We start from the raw sequence: 21,053 nt of genomic DNA, 5'->3' as shown, positions 1-21,053 counted from the left end.
GTCTTTTTCACATTAAGCTGCAGATAATTCTGCTCACACCATGTCACAAAGTTTCCTAACGTAGCCCTGTACTCAGCCTCATCTCCCTTGCTGATGCATCCAACTATGGCAGAGTCATCAGAAACTTCTGAAGATGACAAGACTTTGTGCAGTAGTCGAAGTCCGAGGTGTAAATGGTGAAGAGAAAGAGGGAGTCGAGGACAAGAGAGCACAGCCTCAGGATAGAGGGGCATCCATTTAGCCAAAGGATGGTGAATTTGTGGAATTTATTACCACACGCAGCTGTGGAGGCCAGGTCATTGCGTGTATTCCAGATGGAGATTGATAGGTTCTAGATTGGCCACAACATCAGAGATTACAGGGAGAAGGCTGGCGAGTGGGGCTGAGGGAAAAAAGGATCAGCCATGGTTGAATGGTGTAGCAGACTCGATGGGCCAATTGGCCTAATTTTGCTCCTATGTCTTGTGGGTTTATGGTCCAAGATTTTGAGTAAAGCAACTAATTTTTGGTTGTGGCAACTTGTTAACTCCAGGATCTAACCACTAACATAAATTTAGAACATCTAACAGTACTGACAGGTCCTTCGGCCCACAATGTTGTAAGCCAATCAATTGACCTACTGTGACATCAATCTTAACTGTTCCCTCCACATAGCCATCGATTTTGCTCTCATCTGATTTTGCCTATCGATGAGTCTTTCAAATGTCCCTAATGTATTTGCCTCGACCACCACTCCCATCAGGTTGTTCAGACCCTGGGCTGATGGTACAGCCCATCTGAATTTACATGAGAATAGTCCTTTCTGCAGTCAATTGTGGATAGGGTGAGGTGGCAGCGTCTGAACCTCAGATTAACATTTATATTTGCCTACAAAACATGGTGAATACAGCCAAGTCCATCACAGGGGGACAAAAAAACAGCACCTCCATTGAGCATATCAATAAGGAGCGCTGCCAAAAGAAAGAAGCATCCATCATCAAGGACCTCCTCCATCCAGACCATGTTCTGTTCTCACTGCTGCCATCGGGAAGCAAGGTACAGGAGCCTCAGGTTCCACACCAGCAGGTTCAATAGGTTTCAAAGGTACATTTAATATTAGATAAATGTATACAATATACTTCCTGAAATTCTTCTTCTTCGCAAACATTCACAAAAACAGAGGAGTGCCCCAAAGAATCAATGACAGTTAAATGTTAGAACCCCAAAGCCCCCCCAGCTCCCCCCTTCCATGCATAAGCAGTAGCAAAGCGACGATCCCCCTCCCCCACCAGCACCCTCCACTGAGCACTCAAGCCTGCAGCAAAGCATCAATGAAGACACAGACTTGCAGCACCCCAAAGACTACTCGTACACCTGGTAATTCGACATACCACAGGCTCTCTCTCTCTCCTGAATAAGTGGAAAAAAGGTGTTCCCGTTTCATAGCGAGAGGGGAGACACAAAACAACACTCTGATTTATAGTGTTAGAAATCTGTTGCATCGCTTTTTCCGAGCTCTGTGCACAGAGCCAGCAGCCAGTTCACTGCTCTCGATCTTCTGTGTACTCCCACAACATATCAGGCGGCAACATCAGCCTCGAATCAGCCCATCTCCAGAGCCACGAAAATTTGTCGCCCTGAAGGCGTGCTAGTGTTTCAGCCCGCACCCTTGGCATATTGAAAAGCGGCCGGTCGTGAGGCTCTGAGAGCAGGTCCCATTTCTGCAAAGAACCTAAGTCAGTGTGTAACTCCAGGTCAGGGTTTTCAAAAGAACCCTAAAAAGGAAAAATAGAGAATAAAGATAGTAATAGAGCTGTTTCCAAAGGTGCAAGCAAAGGAGTTGCCATTAGGCACCATCATCCTTAAGCTCTGCCCTCAGAAACAGTTATTACCCTACAACTATCAGGCTCCTCAATTTACGGGTAGATAGGGTAGATGGTGAACCACTTCACTCACCTCAACTTAGAACTCATGCCATAAGCTATGGGCTCACTTTCAACGTGTCTACAACTCATTCTTAGTATTATGTGCTTGTTTATTATAATGTCATGGAGCACTATAGCACAGAAAAAGGCTATTTGGCCCGTCCAGTCTTTGGCAAACTGGTAATAGGCCAAGTCCCATCAATCTTAACCTGGACCATAGCCTTCCATTCTCCTCCCACCCATATACCTTTCCAAACTTCTCTTAAATATTGAAACTGAGCAAGTATCCACCACTTCCCCTAGCAGCTTGTTTCACTCTCATATTTAAGCATTCAGCTTTCACCCTTAACCCATGGTCTCTAGTTCTGGTCTCACCCAAACTCAATGGAAAAAGCCTTATCTATACCCCCCCCACTGCCAATTTTATATACCTCTTTCAATCTCTCCTCATTCTCCTCTATTCTTGGGGATAAAGTCCCAGTGTATTCAATCTTTCCCTTTAATTCAGGTCCTTAAGTCCTGGCAGCATCCTTGTAAATTTTCTCTGAACTCTTTCAATCTTATTGACATCTTTCCTGTAGGTAGGTGATCATAACTACACTAATGCTGCAAATTAAACCTCACTGATGTCTATACAACTTCAACAGATTATCCCAACTTCTGTACTCAATGCTTTGATGTATGAAGGCCAATGTGCCAAAGGTTTCTTTATGCCCTCTCTATCACTAACTTTATTAATAAAAAATACTTACAACAATAAACATTGCAAAACCTGCTCAATCTCTACATTTATAATCAATGCTTTCAGTACTGTTCTATTACATTCCTGCACATCAGTTAAGCTGCTGCCACTCATCACCATTAGTGGTACAGTAGTACAATAATTAAGCTTTCTTACCCAACCTGCCCCTTCCCTGCATAGAAGCAGAAAACCTCTATGCTGTCTTCTCCACTGGGCCATTGCGGTGGCTGCAAGAAGCTTCAGTAGTCCCTTGGCACGTACTCCTTCAGCCTGGAGTGCGCAGGCCAGCAGCATTCCTCTAGGGTCATCTAGCTGTGCTGGCAGACCAACAACTTTTGAGCAATCCAGAGGACATCTTTCCACAAGCTGAGGATGTGCCAGCAGTACTTGATATTCGTCTCCTTGTTTGTCCTCGGGAAGAGCTGATAGATCGGAGCATCCTCAGTCACATTGTTGCTTGTTGAGGAACAGTGAGACAGACTCTTGGATTTTTCTACACCTCTTCACAAACCCACAGTCTACAAAGAGTTATAGACATATATAAAACAATGCAATGGGTAGCCAAGATAGAAGGAGGAAAGTTGTTCCAACTGGTAGGTCACACAAGAATTAGGAGACATAGCCTCAAGATTTTGGGGAGTAGACGGAGAATGGAGATGAGGAGGAACCTCTTTTCCCAGAGTGGTGAATCTGGAATTTTCTGCCCAGGCAAGCAGTAGAGGCTGCCTCATTAAATATATTTAAAGACACAGCTTGGTAGATATTTGAATAGAAAGTGAAGGAAGGATTACGGGGATAAAGCAGATAAATAGACCAGTCCAGGTGGCTGACTCCTCCTATTTCTTACATTCTCATGTTCGTTCAGGGCATTGAGAGCTGAATTGTCATCTTACAATTGTACAAGATGTTGGTGACACCACACTTGGACAACTGCAAATGGAGGGCTTGAGTTTAAGGAGGGATTAGGTTTTTTTTCTTGGAGCAATATAAAATCTCAAGAGGCTTGGATAGGTTGAATTGTTATGCAAGTCTAAAACTACAAGACCATAAGGCATAGCAGAATCTGGCCATTTGGCCCATTGAGCCTGCTCCGCCATTCCATCGGCCCTCACTTGAGAAGGATTGATTATCCTCTCAGCCCCGTTCTCCTGCCTCCTTCCTGTAATCTTTGCTTTTACGAATCAAGAACCAATCAACATCTACTTTAAATATAGCCAATAAATTTCATAGGTTTACCATCCTCTGGTTAAAGAACATCCACTTTTCTAACAGGACATTCGTGTATTCTGACCCTGTGGCACTGGCCCTGTACCCCCAACCCCCACCCGCTACAGGAAACATCCTCTCCACATTCACTCTGCCTAACCTTTCAATATTTGATAGGTTTCAAGAGATCCCCCACCCCCAGCACCATTCTTCTAATCTCTACTGAGTACAGGTCCAGAGCCATCAAAAGTTCCTTTCTTTTTTTGTTACTGCTTCCTTCTCTTTTCCTAAACTGAAACGAAATTTGTTAATGGAATTGACCAGCAACATTTCCACACAGTTTGGTGGGTACGTGGAACGACCTTGCAGAGGCCGGCACAGTTACAACGTTTAAAAAGCATTTGCCTGCTTTTTAAGGAGTTAGGCTGAAGTTCGTTTTATTGCTGTACAGTATTACTGCTGGTGAAATCAGCTTTTGTACAGATTACTGATCTGGTTTTGATTGGATTTATAGTGGTGCAAGCAAGTTTATGAACCCTCTAGAATTTTCTCTATTTCTGCATAAATATGACTTAAAATGTGATCAGATCTTCATGCATGTCCTAAAGCTAGATAAGAAGAATCCAATTAAATAAATAACATAAAACATTGTATTTGTTCATTTATGTATTGAGAAAAATGATACAATATTACATGTATTTGTTGGGGAAAAAGTATGTGAACCTCTGGGGTAATGCCTTCGACAAAAGCTACTTGGAGTCAGGTGATCCCATCAATGAAGTGAGATTGGAGGTGTGGGTTGTAGATGTGCCCTGCCCTATATTAAAAAAAACACATAGTCAAGTTACTGACAGAGCCTGCTCTTCTCAAGAAAGATCTGTTTATGTGCACCATGCCTCGATCAAAACAACTTCCAGAGGTTCTTAGAAGAGGAATTGTAGAGATGCATGAAGCTGGAAAAGGCTACAAAAGCATTTCTAAAGACCTGAGTGTTCATCCAAGAGAAATTAACTACAAATGGAGGAAATTCAGTTCTGTTGCAAATCTCCCTAGGACAATAGACAACAGACAACAAGTGCAGGAGTAGGCCATTCAGCCCTTCGAGCCAGCACCACCATTCACTGTGATCATGGCTGATCATCCACTATCAGTACCCTTTTCCTGCCTGCTCCCCATATCCCTTCACTCCGCTAGCTTTAAGAGCTCTATCTAACTCTTTCTTGAAAGAATCCAGAGAATTGGCCTCCACTGCCTTCTGAGGCAGAGCATTCCACAGAACCACAACCCACTGTGTGAAAAAATCTTTCCTCAACTCCGTTCTGAATTGTCTACCCCTTATTCGTAAACTGTGGCCTCTGGTTCTGGACTCCCCCAACATCGGGAACATGTTTCCTGCCTCTAGTGTGTCCAATCCCTTAATAATCTCATACGTTTCAATCAGATCCCCTCTCATCCTTCTAAATTCCAGTGTATACAACCCCAGTCACTCCAATCTTTCAACGCAAGACAGTCCCACCATCCAGAGAATTACCCGCGTGAACCTATGCTGCACTCCCTCAATAGCTAGAATGTTATTCCTCAAATTTGGAGATCAAAACTGTACACAATATTCCAGGTGTGGCCCTGTACAACTGCAGAAGGACCTCTTTGCTCCTATACTCAACTCTCCTTGTTATGAAGGCCAGCATGCCATTAGCCTTCTTCACTGCCTGCTATACCTGCATGCTTACTTTCAGTGACTGATGATCAAGGATACCTAGATCTTGTTGTACTTCCCCTTTTCCTAACTTGACACCATTCAGATAGTAATTTACCTACCTGTTCTTGCCACCAAAGTGGATAACCTCACATTTATCCACATTAAACTGCATCTGCCATGCATCTGCCCACTCACCCAACCTGTCCAAGTCACCCTGCATTCTCATAACATCCTCCTCACATTCCATATTGCCACTCAGCTTTGTGTCATCTGTAAATTTGCTAATGTTACTTTTAATCCCTTCATCTAAATCATTAATGTATATTGTAAATAGCTGCGGTCCCAGCACCGAGCCTTGCGGTACCCCACTAGTCACTGCCTGCCACTTTGAAAAGGACCCATTAATCCCTACTATCTGTTTCCTGTCTGCCAACCAATTTTCTATCCATGTCAGTACCCTGCCCCCAATACCATTTGCACTAATTTTCCACACTAACCTCCTATGTGGGACCTTATCAAAGGCTTTCTGAAAGTCCAAATACACTACATTCACTGGCTTTCCCATGTCCATTTTCATAGTTACATTCTCAAAAAATTCCAGAAGATTAGTCAAGCATGATTTCCCCTTCATAAGTCCATGCTGACTTGGACCTATCCTGCCACTGCTATCCAAATATGCTGCTATTCCATCTTTTATAAATAATTCCAGCATCTTCCCCACCACTGATGTCAGACTAACTCATCTATAATTGCCTGTTTTCTCTCTCCCTCCTTTCTTAAAAAGTGGGATAACATTAGCTCCCCTCCAATCCGCAGGAACTGACCCTGAATCTATAGAACATTGGAAAATGATTACCAATGCGTCCACGATTTCTACAGCCACCTCCTTAAGTACCCTGGGATGCAGACCATCAGGCCCTGGGGATTTATCAGCCTTCAATCCCATCAGTTTACCCAACACCATTTTTTGCCTGATGTGAATTTCCTTCAGTTCCTCTGTTACCCTAGGTCCCCTGGCCACTATTACATCTCAGAGATTGTTTGTGTCTTCCCTAGTGAAGACAGATCCAAAGTACCTGTTCAGCTCGTCTGCCATTTCCCTGTTCCCCATAATAATTTCACCTATTTCTGTCTCAAGGGCCCAACTTTGGTCTTAACTAAATTTTTCCTCTTCACATACCTAAAGAAGCTTTTACTATCCTCTATATTCTTGGCTAGCTTACCTTTGTACCTCATCTTTTCCCCCCCCGTATTGCCTTTTTAGTTATCTTCTGTTGCTCCTTAAAAGTCTCCCAATCCTCTGGCTTCTGGCTCATCCTTGCTATGTTATACTTCCTCTCTTTTGTTTTTATACTGTCCTTGACTTCCCTTGTCATCCACGGTCCCCCCTTACTCCCCTTAGAATCTTCCTTCCTCTTTGGAATGAACTGATCTTGCATCTTCTGTATTATTCCCAGAAATACCTGCCATTGTTGTTCCACTGTCATCCCTGCTAGGGTATCTTTCCAGTCAACTTTGGCCAGCTGCTCCCTCATGGGTCCATAGTCCCCTTTGTTCAACTGTAATACTGACACTTTCGATCTTCCCTTCTCCCTCTCAAATTGTAGATTAAAACTTATCATATTATGGTCACTACCTCCTAATGGCTTCTTTACCTCGAGTTTCCTTATCAAATCTGGCTCATTACACAACACTAAATCCAGAATTGCCTTCTCCCTGGTAGGCTCTAATACGAGCTGCTCTAAGAATCCATCTCTGAGGCATTCCACAAACTCCCTTTCTTGGGGTCCTGGAATGGGCATCCTGCAAAGATCACACCAAACGCACAATGTATGATGCTGAAGGAGGTGAAAAAGAATCCAAGGGTACAGCAAAAGACCTGCAGAAATCTCTAGAACTTGCTGAAGTCTGTATTCATGTGACCACTGTAAGAAAAACACTGAACAAGAATGGTAGTCATAGTCACAGTCATAGTCATACTTTATTGATCCCGGGGGAAATTGGTTTTCATTACAGTTGCACCATAAATAATAAATAGTAATAAAACCATAAATAGTTAGATAGTAATATGTAAATTATGCCAGGAAATTAGTCCAGGACCAGCCTATCGGTTCTGGGTGTCTGACCCTCCAAGGGAGGAGTTGTAAAGTTTGATGGCCGCAGGCAGGAATGACTTCCTATGACGCTCTGTGTTGCATCTCAGTGGAATGAGTCTCTGACTGAATGTACTCCTGTGCCTACCCAGTACATTATGTAGTGGATGAGAGACATTGACCAAGATGGCATGCAACTTAGACAGCATCCTCTTTTCAGACACCGCCGTAAGAAAGTCCAGTTCCATCCCCACAACATCACTGGCCTTACGAATGAGTTTGTTGATTCTGTTGGTGTCTGCTACCCTCAGCCTGCTGCCCCAGCACAAAACAGCAAACATGGTAGCACTGGCCACCACAGACTCGTAGAACATCCTCAGCATAGTCCGGCAGATGTTAAAGGACCTCTGTCTCCTCAGGAAATAGAGACGGCTCTGACCCCTCTTGTAGACAGCCTCAGTGTTCTTTGACCAGTCCAGTTTATTGTCGATTCATATCCCCAGGTATTTGTAATCCTCCACCATGTCCACACTGACCTCCTGGATGGAAACAGGGGTCACTGGTACCTTAGCTCTCCTCAGGTCTACCACCAGCTCCTTAGTCTTTTTCACATTAAGCTGCAGATAAATCTGCTCACATCATGTGACAAAGTTTCCCTGTACTCAGCCTCATCTCCCTTGCTGATGCATCAACTATGGCAGAGTCATCAGAAAACTTCTGAAGATGACAAGACACCACTGCTCTCCAAAAAAAAACATTGTTGCACATCTCAAGTTTGCAAAAGACCACATGGATGTTCTACAATGCTTTGGAGACAACGTTTTGTAGACAGATGAGACAAAAGTTGAAATTTTTGTCAGAAATGCACATTGGAGGGAAAAGGGCACTGCACACCATTAGCAAAACCTCATTCCAACTGTGTAGCATGGTGGAGCATCATGGTTTGGGACGGCTTTGCTGCCTCAGGGCCTGGACAGCTTGCAATCATTGAGGGAACAATGAATTCAAAATTGTATCAAGACATCTTATAGGAGAATGTCAGGGTAGCAGTCTATCACCTGAAATTTAATGGAAATTGGATAATGCAACAAGACAATGATCCGAAAGACAACAGTAAATCAACATCAGAATGGGTTGAAAAGAAGAAAATTTGTGTTTTGGAATGACTTTGAGTCAAAGTCCTGACCTTAATCCTATAAAACTCTTGTGGAAGGACCTGAACCAAGCAGTTCATGCAAGGAAGCCCACCAACATCCCACAGCTGAAGCAGTTTTGTAAGGAGGAATGGCCTAAAATACCTCAAAGCCGATGTGCAGGACTGATCAACTGTTACCAGAAATGTTTGGTTGAAGTTATTGCTTCAGGGGGGTCATACCAGTTACTGAAAGCAAAGGTTCAATACTTTTTCCAACAAATACGTGTAGTATTGGATGATTTTTCTCATAAATAATTGAACATGTATAACATTGCTGTTATTTATTTAATTGGGTTCTCTTTATCTAGTTTTAGGACTTGAGTGAAGATCCCGTAACATTTTAGGTCATATTGATGCAGAAATTGAGAAAATTCTACAAAGTTCACCAACTTTCTAGCAGCACTGTATTTCCTCCATTGTCATCATAGAAAACTTCTCGTGGTACTTGTTTGCTCTGGTTTGATATTTCCACTTTCCTTACTACCACTCTTGGTATGATATGTGTTACTTGTTGGTATGGACACGTGTAACTCTATAGATGGGTGGATTTATTGTTAAAAGAGTATCCTTCCACTGTGTGGTTGATCATCTAACTAGTATCCAGTTATAGGTTTATTTGTTCCTTTCTTAGTATACCCCTATACCCCTCACTTTAGCTATGCTACATTTTGCTATTTTCTGTTTACACAATGCTCGCCCTAATAAAGTGGCTACTGAGTGTATGTTCATGGTCTTCTGCTGCTGTAGCCCATCCACTTTATGGTTCAACGTGTTGTATTTTCAGAGCTGTTCTTCTGTACTCACACCACTGTTGTAATGCATGGTTATTTGAGTACTTTCGCCTTCCTGTCAGCAAGAACCAATCTGATCTTTTCATCAACAGAACAAGTTTTTAGTTTTTGCATCATTTTCTGTAAACTTGAGACTGTGTGTGCAAATCCTGAGAGGTCAGCAGTTTCTGAGATGATCTGAAACCACCATGGCACACCAACAATTATTCTGCAGTCAACGTCACTTGCATCACATTTCTTCCCTTTTGCGATATTTGGTCTGAACACCAACTGAACCTCTTGACCATGCCTGCATGCTTTTAGGTATTGAGTTGCTACCATGTGATTGGCTGATTAGATATTTGGGTCAACAGGCAGGTGTACCTAATAAAGTGGCCACTGAGTGTATTGGGGCTACTCGTATGATTTTTAAAAAAAAATTCTTCTCCCCTTCTCACTCGTCTAAAGTGTTTTCCACATCCCAATTAGGCCTTTCTCTAAGACATGGTGATCACTATCACTTAATATTACTAAAAGCCTGAATTGGCTGTAAGCTGATTGGGCAGCCAGTCTTCCGAGAATATCCAGTCTGTTTTAAAAAAAATTCTTCCTTATCTCAGTGACATTGTTCTCCCTAGCCATGAACATGCTCACTAAGTCTGCTGAACCAGAGTGCAGAGGGCCCAGAATGAATTCCGCTCAGTGGCAACCACCTATCAGGGCATTCATGGATGACCTCACAGTCACCACAGAATCAGTCCCAGGCTGCCGGAGGATTCTGCAAGGGCTCGAAAAGCTGGTGGAGTGGGCCCAGATGCGTTTCAAACCTGCCAAATCAAGATCGATGGTGCTGAGGAAAGGGAAGGTGGAGAACAAGTTCCAGTTCAGCATCGCAGGCACAGCCATCCCAACCATCACAGAAAAGCCAGTCAAGAGCTTAGGCAAAGTTTTTGACAGCTCTTTAAGGGACACAACATCCATTCAGGCAACCTGCACCGAATTGGATGGCTGGCTGAAATCTGTGGACAAGTCTGGCCTACCTGGGAAGTTTAAAGCCTGGGTGTATCAGCATGGCATTCTTCCCAGAATCCTGTGGCCCCTCCTCGTCTATGCAGTTCCGATCTCGACAGTTGAAACCTTAGAGAGGAGGGTTAGCAACCACCTCAGGAGATGGCTGGGGCTGCTAAAGAGCCTGAGCAGCATTGCACTCTGTGGACACCACAACAAACTGCAACTGTCCTTCAAATCCTTGGAGGAAGAATTTAAGGTAACAAGAGCCAGAGAAGTGCTACAGTATAGGGACTCAAGTGACCCAAAGGTGGCTAGAGCAGGGATCCAAGTAAGTACTGGCAGGAAGTGGAGGGCAGAAGAAGCTGTTCAGGAGGCAGAGGCGAGGCTGCGTCACAGGAGGCTGGTGGGAGTGGTCACACGAGGCCGAACTGGGCTAGGATCCTTTCCAACTCCCCAAATGGACACCAGAGGGAAGGAAAGGCGTTGTCTAGTTCAGGAGGAGGTGAGACCCTGCAAGGCGGTGGGAATGAAGCAACGGGGAGCTTGGACAAGATGGGAGAATGCGGTTGAGAGGAAAGTGACCTGGGCTGATCTCTGGAAAGCCGAACCACACCGCATCCAATTTCTCATCCAGGCCGTGTACGATGTGCTTCCAAGCCCATCAAGCCTGCACACATTGGGCAAGGCAGAGTCATCTGCGTGCCCACTGTGCTCCAAGCGAGGAACCCTGGAGCACATCCTCAGCGGCTGTGCAAGGGCACTTGGTGAGGGACCGTACAGGTGGAGGCATGATCAGGTCCTGAAGACCATCGCCGAAGCCGTCAGTGCAGGAGTTGAGTGGGCGAAGCGGTCCCGACCCTCCAAGCAGACCATTGCCTTTGTCAGAGCTGGGGAGCAGCCAATACCTGCCAAAAGGACATCTGCAGGCATTCTGACCTCTGCGAGGGACTGGCAGCTGTTGGTGGACCTCGAAGGGCAGCTGAAGTTCCCCAACCATATCGCAGGCACCACCCTGCGACCAGACATTGTCCTGGTGTCTGAGTCTACCAAGCAAGTGGTGCTGCTGGAACTGACAGTCCCATGGGAAGATAGCTTGGAGGAGGCCTTTGAAAGGAAGCTCTCCAAGTACGCAGGACTGGTCAGCAACTGTCAGCAGGCTGGATAGAGAGCGAGGTGTCTCCCAGTTGCGGTTGGTTGTAGGGGATTTGTAGCCCGTTCTTTAGTTAGAGCCTTCAGCATTTTGGGCATCGAGGGAGAGAGGAAGAGGAGAGCCATCAGCAGTACCACCAATGTGGCCGAGAGGGCCTCAAGATGGCTGTGGCTCAAAAGAGGAGAGCTATGGAGTCATAAGTAGCTAGCCATCTGGACACAAGCTGGGGTCTGATCAGCCCCGGCTGGGTCACCTGTAGGAGGTTGTATGATGTTGAAAGACCCGAAACACCCGATGATTCCAGGAACATCACTGAAGATGTGTCCAGAAGCATCAATAGATGTATGTACACAGCAGATACTTATTGTGAGAGGTTTGTGATACTTACCAGGAACATTTTAGATGAAGGGCCTGAAGCTTTGTTGAGGATCCCTACCACCACTACCATTAGGATGGAGGTACAGTAGCATCAGAGCTGGGACTTGCAGACTGGATAATAGCCTCTTCCTCAAACTGTGAGACCAATGAATAAAGACAAGAAAATCTGCAGGTGCTGGAAATCCACAGCCACACACACACCCTGAATACCCCGCCACCACTGACAGGCAACTGTTTACCAGTGCTGCACACTACATGCGTTTTGAATTATATTTATTACCTTTTTTGTGGTAATATATTGTTTTGTGTGTGTGTGTATGTTTGTTTGTGTTTACGTTTACTGTGGCCCGGAGGATCATCGTTTCATTTGGTTATATATATGTACAGTGAGATGGCAAACTTGATTGGGTCACTGAGTCGGTCCATTCCCTGTGTTTTTCTTTCACTCTGATCTGTTCATTTTGATTATTCACAGCTACTGGTGGAGCACAACAATCAGACCCACAGTTCCAAACTACTTCTAACTCTCGTGATGGAGAAAGGTTCTGCTGCACGAAGGGTAATGTGGGAGGCATTTCTGAAAACAACTGGATTACCAAAATTGGAGACAATTCTGAAAGAAATACAAGAATTTGGTAAGGGAAAGTCACATGTTAAATTCAAACTTTCCATGTTTTACCACAATATTACACAAATCATAATTCATAACAATCTGACTGATATAAACAGGTACGAATCCTGATGATTATTTGAAAAACTTCCGGGGCTTTGCTGGGGTTCCCAGTGAACTAAAAGGCAAGTGAGAAATTACATTTTCATTTTTAATAATGTAAATATCATTGTATGTTATGGTCCATCCTTAATACATAAGTGATGTTAGTGTGTAGTTCCCATATTGGTGCAGTCCTGGTAAATGTTAAACATGAGGTTCTGCCAATGCTGGAAACACAAAGTAACACGCACAGAATACTAGAGGGAACTCATGGGTCAGGCAGAATCTATAGAGGGGGGTAAGCAGTCAACGTTTTGGGTCGGGGTCCTTCCTCGGAACTGGAAAGTACGGGGCAAGAAGCCATGATGAGAAGGTGGAGGAATGGGAAGGAGTACAAGCTTGAAGGTAATTGGTGAGGCCATGTGGAGGGGTGTGTGTCTATATAACAACCATTTCCAGTTCCTGTTGCAAAAAAAAAGTGGAAACATGATGAGATTTAATGTAGTGCTGAGAGTTGGGGGAGGGTGTAGGAAATAAAAATTGAGAAGGCATAGGATGCCTGAATTTGAGAGAATAGAAGAAATGATGATAAGGTGATGAAAGAACCTGATATATTTGTTTCAGGGAGAGATGTTTGACTTGAAGAAAAACTGCTGATAATGTTTCCAAATGCCTATTGTCTTCCTCCCTGTTAGTGGTGGAGGTTGCAAGTATGGAAGCTGCTATTTGGAATGGTATGAGTGAGTGCAGTATTTTGTTGATGGTACACATCACAGAGACTGTACCCCTATGGTAGAGGGAATGAATACAGGAGCCTTGGGTCCCACACCACCAGGTTTAGAAATAATTATTGCCAGAACCATCAGGCTCCTGAACCAGTATGGACACTGAATTGATCACTGAACACAAAGCATAGATTCACTTCCAAGAACTTTGGACCTCTTGTTCTCAAATCATGTCCATCTACTTCTTTATGATTATTTATATTTACAGTTTGTCTTTTGCACATTGGTTGCTTGTCAGTCTTTGTGTGTAGTTTTTCATTAATTCTATTGTATTTCTTTGTTTTGCTATGAATGCCTGTGAGAAAATGAATCTAGAAAATGGTAGTATATTGTGACATACATGTATTTTGATAATAAATTTAGTTTGAATTTTGAGCTTGAGTTTTCTTGGAAATGTCATCCATGGAAGTGGCAAATGTACCATAGTACCCCGGCCCAAAACATCGACCCTTTATTCCCTTCTATAAATGCTCCCTGACCTGCTGACTTCTGGCATTTTGTGTGTGTTTTACTCAGGTCAATCTTTTTGTCCATTTAAATGCAACACATAGATATGGATAGAATGCTGCAAATGGATAAAAAGGTCCTTGCATACTTTAAGTGCATGTCTAAATGTCTCTTAAACATCGGGACATATTTGCTTTTGCCACCGCTAATAGGAAATACTACTTCTCCTTCAAACTCCTTTTAACTCCTCCCTATCACCCAAAACAAGTTGGGTCTTTATTCTTTGGAGTGTTGAAGGTTGAGGGGGGACTTGATAGAGGTATTTAAAATTATGAGGGGGATAGATAGAGTTGACGTGGATAGGCTTTTTCCATTGAGAGTGGGGGAGATTCAAACAAGAGGACATGAGTTGAGAGTTAAAGGGCAAAGGTTTAGGGGTAACTTGAGGGGGAACTTCTTTACTCAGACTGGTGGCTGTGTGGAACGAGCTTCCAGCAGAAGTGGTTGAACAGGTTCGATGTTGTCATTTAAAGTTAAATTGCACAGCTATATGGACAGGAAAGGAATGGAGGGTTATGGGCAGAGTGCAGGTCGCTGGGACCAGGTGAGAGTAAGAGTTCGGCACGGACTAGAAGGGCCGAGGTGGCCTGTTTCCATGCTGTAATTGTTATATGGTTATATGGTTAAAACCTAAGCAAGAATGTCATGTTGAATCTTTATAAGGCATTGGTCAGGCCACACTTGGAGTACTCTGAGCAGTTTTGGGCCCTATATCTAGGATGTGCTCTAGGGGGTGTCCAGAATTGATTCACGAGAATGTTTCTGGGAATGATAGGGTTAACATATGAAGAGTAATTGGCTCTGGGCCAGTACTCTCTGGAGTTCGAAGAACGGGGAGGGGAATCTCATTTTAATCTATTGAATATTGAAAGACCTAGATAGAGTGGAGATGGAGAGGATGTTTCCTATAGTGGGTGAGTCTAGGATCAGAAGGCACAGCCTCAGAATAGAACCCAAAGCAACAGAGATGAGGAGGAATTTCTTTAGCCAGAGGGTGGTGAATCTTTGGAATTCATTACCACAGACAGCTGTGGAAGGCAAGTCATTGGGTATATTTAAAGCAGAGGTTGATAGGATCTTGATTGGCGAGGGTGCCCAAAGTTACAGAGGGAAGGCAAGAGAATGGAAAAGAAATCAGCCATGATGGAATGGCAGAGCAGACTCAGTGGGCCGAATGGCCTAGTTCTGCTCCTGTATTGGTGTTCTGGTCTTACTTTTTTGTGGAAATGCTTCCGTGTGAGTTCAGACAAGGGATTTGGAATTAGAAGCAAGCAGGAGTTTTTGAAAATTGTTGTGAAAGTAACTGGCCAGGAGCTGAGCAGAACATTCAAGTCTGGAAGGAACAAAAGGAATGTGGTTCAATCATTAGAGGATGGACTGGAAGTGGGTGGCATTACAGGGCCGGATGTGGGGAAACGGTGTTGGATAGTCTTGCTTTTCCAGTACAGTAAATACTGATATAACTAAAGCAGTTGTGAATCTGGCTCTTGCGGGTAACCTGTCCATCTCAGGCCGCCACTCTCCCAGTGCTCAGAGTACGCTAGGTAACCTACGCAAATGCCCAGAGCGACAGAAGGTGGTTGCGTTTCAGGCTCCAGAGTATCCTAGCAGTTAGCATGATGCTATTACAGCTCAGAGCGTTCCAGAGTCCCAGTGCCATTCTATATTGAGTCTCTACGTCCTCCCTGTGGAATGCGTCAGGTTTCTTAGGTCCTCCTCTTTCCTCCCACAGTCCATGTACTCGGTTGATTAATTGGTTATTATAAATTGTCTCCTGGGTAGTTAAGGTTATTTGGATTTGTCAGAGGCTTGCTAGAATGGCGTGGCTTGAAGGACTGGAGAGTCTGACACTACTGTATCGCTCAATAAAGAAGTAAATGATTTAATTCTGCAAAGGCTAAGCAATCCCAGCTGTTAGCAGAAACTGTCTATCTGAGCATTCTGTACTGTACATGAAGAATAATGAAAGGGTCCATCATAGTAAACAGTTTTACATATCATTAACAAAGTACTGCCTTCATAGTAACCACCATGTATTAGAATCAAATGAGGATTTAAGGAGTCGTTTCAATTTCAACACATACAAAATGCTGGAGGAACTCACCAGGTCAGGCAGAATCTATGGAACTGAATACACAGTTGACATTTTAGGCTGAGATCCTTCATCAGGACTGGAAAAGAAGGGGAAAGATGCCAGAATAAAAAGGGTGGGTGGAGGGAAAGGAGGACAAGCTTTAAGCTTAAGTTTGATTGGTGAAATTAGGTGGGTGGGAAGGTAAAGGGCTGGAGAAGAATGAATCTGATGGGAGGGGAGAGTGGACCATGGGAGAAAGGGAAAGCAGGTGCTGGAAATCGAGAGTAACGCACCCAAAAAGCTTCTGGCACTCAATGGGAAGACAGAATTTATGGAAAGGAATAAAGAGTCGATATTTTGGGCTGGGTCCTGATGAAGTGTCTTGGCTTGAACATCAACTGTTCATTCCCTTCCATCATTGTTGCCTGACCTGCTGAGTTCCTCCAGCATTTTGTGTATATTTCAACAGTGTATCATGTTCAAACATGTATTTTATTAACTGATATTTTCTACATGCTGTTGGAGTTGTTAATTGATTTCTCACAATCTGAATGAACAGTGGAATTCTCTGCTTAAGCTAATATTGTGACCCGCTTTGTTTTAATAAAGATGTTCAGAAGCAACACATGGAAAAACTCCGGAAACAAACAGAACAGCTGAGAATGAACCCAATTCAAGGCAAAGAGGGGCCTAAAGTTTGCCAGCTGGTTGACCGATATGCTGAGCTTACGGTCATTCCATGCATTCGAGATTGGAAACTTGTAGAACATGAACTGTTGGCAAAAGGTCAGGAGCATGAAGAGTGGAGAGAGAGACAGCTCCAGGATAATCTGGATATAATAGGGATGGATAAATTGTTCTGTAGCAGTTATAGCAGGAGTAAATACAATACTGGGAGTTCATCTGCAGTGAGTGGAATTCCAGGAATTGGAAAAACAACAATGGTGCAAAAGATCATTTATGACTGGTCCACTGAGAAAATCTACCCGAAATTCAAATTCATATTCAGTTTTAAATTTCGGGAGTTGAATGATATTAATTGTAGAATAACCCTACGTGAATTGATTTTGATTCAGTATCCTTACCTCAAGAACGTGCTCAGTGAAATTTGGAAAATTCCAGAGCAAATATTATTTCTATTTGACGGCTTGGATGAATACAAGTTCAAAATTGATTTTGCAGACAGTCGGAGAGACACAGATCCCAAGTATATGTGCAAAGATCCTGAGTGGTGGTGTGAAGTGGCTGACATTGTGTATGCGTTAATACAACGTAAGCTGCTCCCAGGGTGTTCAGTGCTGCTAACCAGTCGTCCCACTGCGTTGAATTTACTGCAAAGTGCCAAGATCGATGTCTGGGCTGAAATCCTTGGGTTTTCTCGTGAAGAACGAAAGGAATATTTCAACAGGTATTTTGAAGATCAGACAGTGGCAGCAGCCGTTTTCAAACACATACAAGAGAACCAGATCCTGTACACAATGAGCTTTAATCCTTCTTACTGCTGGATCCTTGGTCAAACCCTAGGCCCTATCTTCATAAAAAGAGGCAATGATCTGCAGCAGATTCCCAAGACCATTACTGAATTGTATTCCTACCATATTTACAACATCCTGAAAAACCACAGTAACAACCTCGAGAAGCCACGTGATGTATTGCTGAGGATCGGTAAAATGGCCTTTACAGGAGTCTCTGAGAAGAGCATCATGTTTCGGAATGAAGATCTGGTTAAGTATGATCTGCAACCATCCCAGGTCCTTTCTGGATTTGTGATTGAACTTTTGGAGAGAGATGATTCTGTTCAGAATGTGGTATACGCATTCACACATCTCACTGTCCAAGAGTTTGTAGCCGCACTAGCACAATTCTTAACTGCAGATTGTGGGGACTTCAAGAAGCTCTGTAAGGAAGCCCACCAGCAGGAAGATGGACGATACGAGTTATTTCTCAGATTTGTTGTAGGTCTATCTTCAAAGTCCTATCAGCCCCTGAAAGAGTTTCTGGGACAATTTCCTCATGAAATAACCTGCGAAGTGATTGATTGGATAAAGATGGAAATCGAAAAGCGGTTTAAAACCACAGGGAGCAGAGCTGATAAACGGAATCTCCTGAATATGTTCTACTATCTCTTTGAGTCCCAGAATGTACCACTAGCCAAGTCCACAGTGGGCTCGGTGAAAACACTAAAGTTTAGCGGTTTGCAAATGAATCCGATTGACTGCGCTGTCCTATCCAATGTGATTGGCTTCTGTGATACAATAAAAGACCTTGATCTGCAGAACTGCGCCATCCAGTGTGATGGACTCCAGTGGCTGAAACCAGGATTGCACAAGTGTGTGGTGTTAAGGTAATCGTTGCTTTGTTTCCAACTGCAAATAAAAAGTCTGTTATCTGTGCTTGCTTCCAAAGGGAGGGAAGGAGAATATGGTATGGAACAGAAAGATTGTTAAGTGGTTCCTAGCGCGCTTATGGGATGTTACACATCTATAATTTTAAAGAACAATTGATTTAGTTGCAATAAATGTTTTCCAGTGGTGTGTATCGACAATATCCCCTTTCACTGCTACCTGCACCAAAACAAGATACTAACTGCAATAATCAGTTTGCAACAGCATTTCAGCTTGCCTCAAGGGGTGGGAGCAAGGCCATTGCATAGTCAGTGTGAAGAGAGCAAGATATAAGTGCCAAACTTCCAATAACAAGGGGAAAACTCTTCGAACTCTACATCTATAAACTGAGCTTGTCCCACCAGGATAACTTGCCACAGAATTGTTACTGGGATAACTTGCCACAAACTTGTTACCGGAATTCACTTTTTGAATTTGTTGAACATGTCCTCACCCAGCTTGCACCCTCTCATCAGAAACCTTGAACTCCAGGACAATATCCTCCTGGCTGCATTGTACCATTGGTGCCTCCAGTGGACAGCTAACCCATAAAGAGCAGTGAGCTGCTATTGAGCACACAATTTCAGAGATTTATCTATCCCTGATGGAGAGGTGTAATAGAAATAACAAAAAAACTTTACACTCCCACAGACCACAGTTTGAGGCATTGAAAGCTTATGGAGAGACAGAAAGAACTCTTGTTAAACTGGCTTTGGGATCTTCAGCAAAACCATAAGATACAGGAGCAGAGGTTCCTTAAGGTTGCTATAGCTGGCGTTGGTAATGGGGGCAAACTGCCACAATCTACTAAATGTGCCTCAAATAGCCTCTGAAAACCAAGTCCAGCACTGGTCTTCATGTGTGGCTTAGCTCTAAGGCTAGCAGAACTGTTGTTTCTGACAGGAAAATGGTGCCTTAAAACCAGTTGCTTCGGGCAGATGGGGCTCGTCAGCCATGGTTCGCTGTTCCTTTAGGAGAAGGAAAACTCTGATTTCAAACCTCCACTGCCTTGCAGCTATACCCACTCACGGGGAAGTCTTCAGGAGTAAACCCCGAGGGAAAAATCCAGAGCAGGAGCTCTTAAGGCAGTCCCACACTGAGTTCAATGCAGACTGGCAATTCTGCTGGTACCAAACTGTTTCGGTCTCTGCTGTTCCTTTGAGTTCATCAGATGTGTGGAGAGGGGGAGCTTGCTATATGGGCAACAGCTTGCTTTCCATATTGTACTGCCCAGACTTGAGAATCTGGACAGCTAAGATGCAATATTCATGGTGAACTCTGATCAATGGCAGCCTCAGACTCAGATAGAAGCAGATTTAGGCCATTTGGCCCATCGAGTCTGCTCTGCTGATCCAATTTTCCTCTCAGTCACAGTCCCCTGCCTTCTGCCCATATCCTTTCATGCCCCAACCAACAGGAACCTATCAACCTCTAGCCTTAAATATGCAAATGTACGTAAACTCTTGGCCTCCACAGCTGCCTGTGGCAAAAAATTTCACTGATTCACCACCTTCTGGCTAAAGAAATTCCTCCACATCTCCGATCTGAAAGGATGCCTGAGGCTGTGTCCTCTGGTCTTAGACTCTCCCACCATAGAAAACCTCCTCTTCACATGTACTCTGTCAAGGCCTTTTACCATTTGATATGTTTCTTTTCCTTCTGAAAGTAGCACCTTTGCACAATTTGCCAACTCATACTTTGGCTTGAAATTTGGTACATGTAAGATGTTTATCGTGTGATCTGCAGGATATCTGGTTTAGCAGGTCACTTGAGGCACCAATGATACACTGCAACCCAGTAGTTTCTTGGTCTGCAATCAAAGAAGCTTTGTATTGAGAGGAGAAAAAACTTTCAAGCTGGGTGAGGAGATGTTGAAAGTGTTGGAAAGGAATTTCTTAAGGTCTTGTCGTGCTATCATGTAATTCATGTAAATTTCCCCATCTCATGACATTATTAGTCATTGAGCTGCAGGAGAATAAATCCAGTCATCTGGGAATGAGATGAACTTGAGGGACAGGTAGAAAGTTCATATTGCACTTCCAGTAAACAACTACTCTGATCCCTAAATATTTATTTATTTGGAAATACAGTGCGGAAAAGGCTCTTTGGCTCAGTGAGCCACCTCTGCCCAACAACCCACCTATTTAACCTTACTCTAATCACTGGACCATTTAAAATGACTAATTATCTACCAACCAGTGCATCTTTGGACTGTGGGAGGAAACTGGAGCGTCCAGAAGAAACTCATGTTGTCACATGGAGAATGTGGAAACTCATTGTAGATTGTGCTGGAATTGACTCCCAAGCTCCAACGTAATAGTGTCACACTAACCATTATACTGTTGTGGCACCCAATATCTAGGAAGTCAGAGAGAATGACTAAAGAAAATGACATAAATACCTTGGCATGTTTTCTGTAACCTATATCATGCAACAGGAGAAA

The 21,053-nt window shown here is 43.6% G+C and overlaps 1 protein-coding gene across 2 annotated transcripts in view; it reads left to right on the top strand.

Annotated features, from left to right (window-relative positions):
• LOC134344200 (NACHT, LRR and PYD domains-containing protein 3-like) overlaps positions 1 to 21,053 on the top strand; it is a 68,095-nt gene that overhangs the window by 35,942 nt on the left and 11,100 nt on the right. For both annotated transcript variants that reach the window (XM_063043606.1, XM_063043607.1), the window contains exons 5-7: positions 12,624 to 12,783; positions 12,878 to 12,943; positions 16,836 to 18,570. In XM_063043606.1, the coding sequence (XP_062899676.1) occupies positions 12,624 to 12,783; positions 12,878 to 12,943; positions 16,836 to 18,570 (1,961 nt within the window). The remainder of the gene's footprint in view (positions 1 to 12,623; positions 12,784 to 12,877; positions 12,944 to 16,835; positions 18,571 to 21,053) is intronic.

The sequence above is a fragment of the Mobula hypostoma genome, chromosome 3 (assembly GCF_963921235.1).
Source record: "Mobula hypostoma chromosome 3, sMobHyp1.1, whole genome shotgun sequence".
In the NCBI taxonomy this organism is placed as follows: domain Eukaryota; kingdom Metazoa; phylum Chordata; class Chondrichthyes; order Myliobatiformes; family Myliobatidae; genus Mobula; species Mobula hypostoma.
Note: the sequence above shows the minus strand (reverse complement) of the source record. Positions and strands in the feature narration are given on the sequence as shown.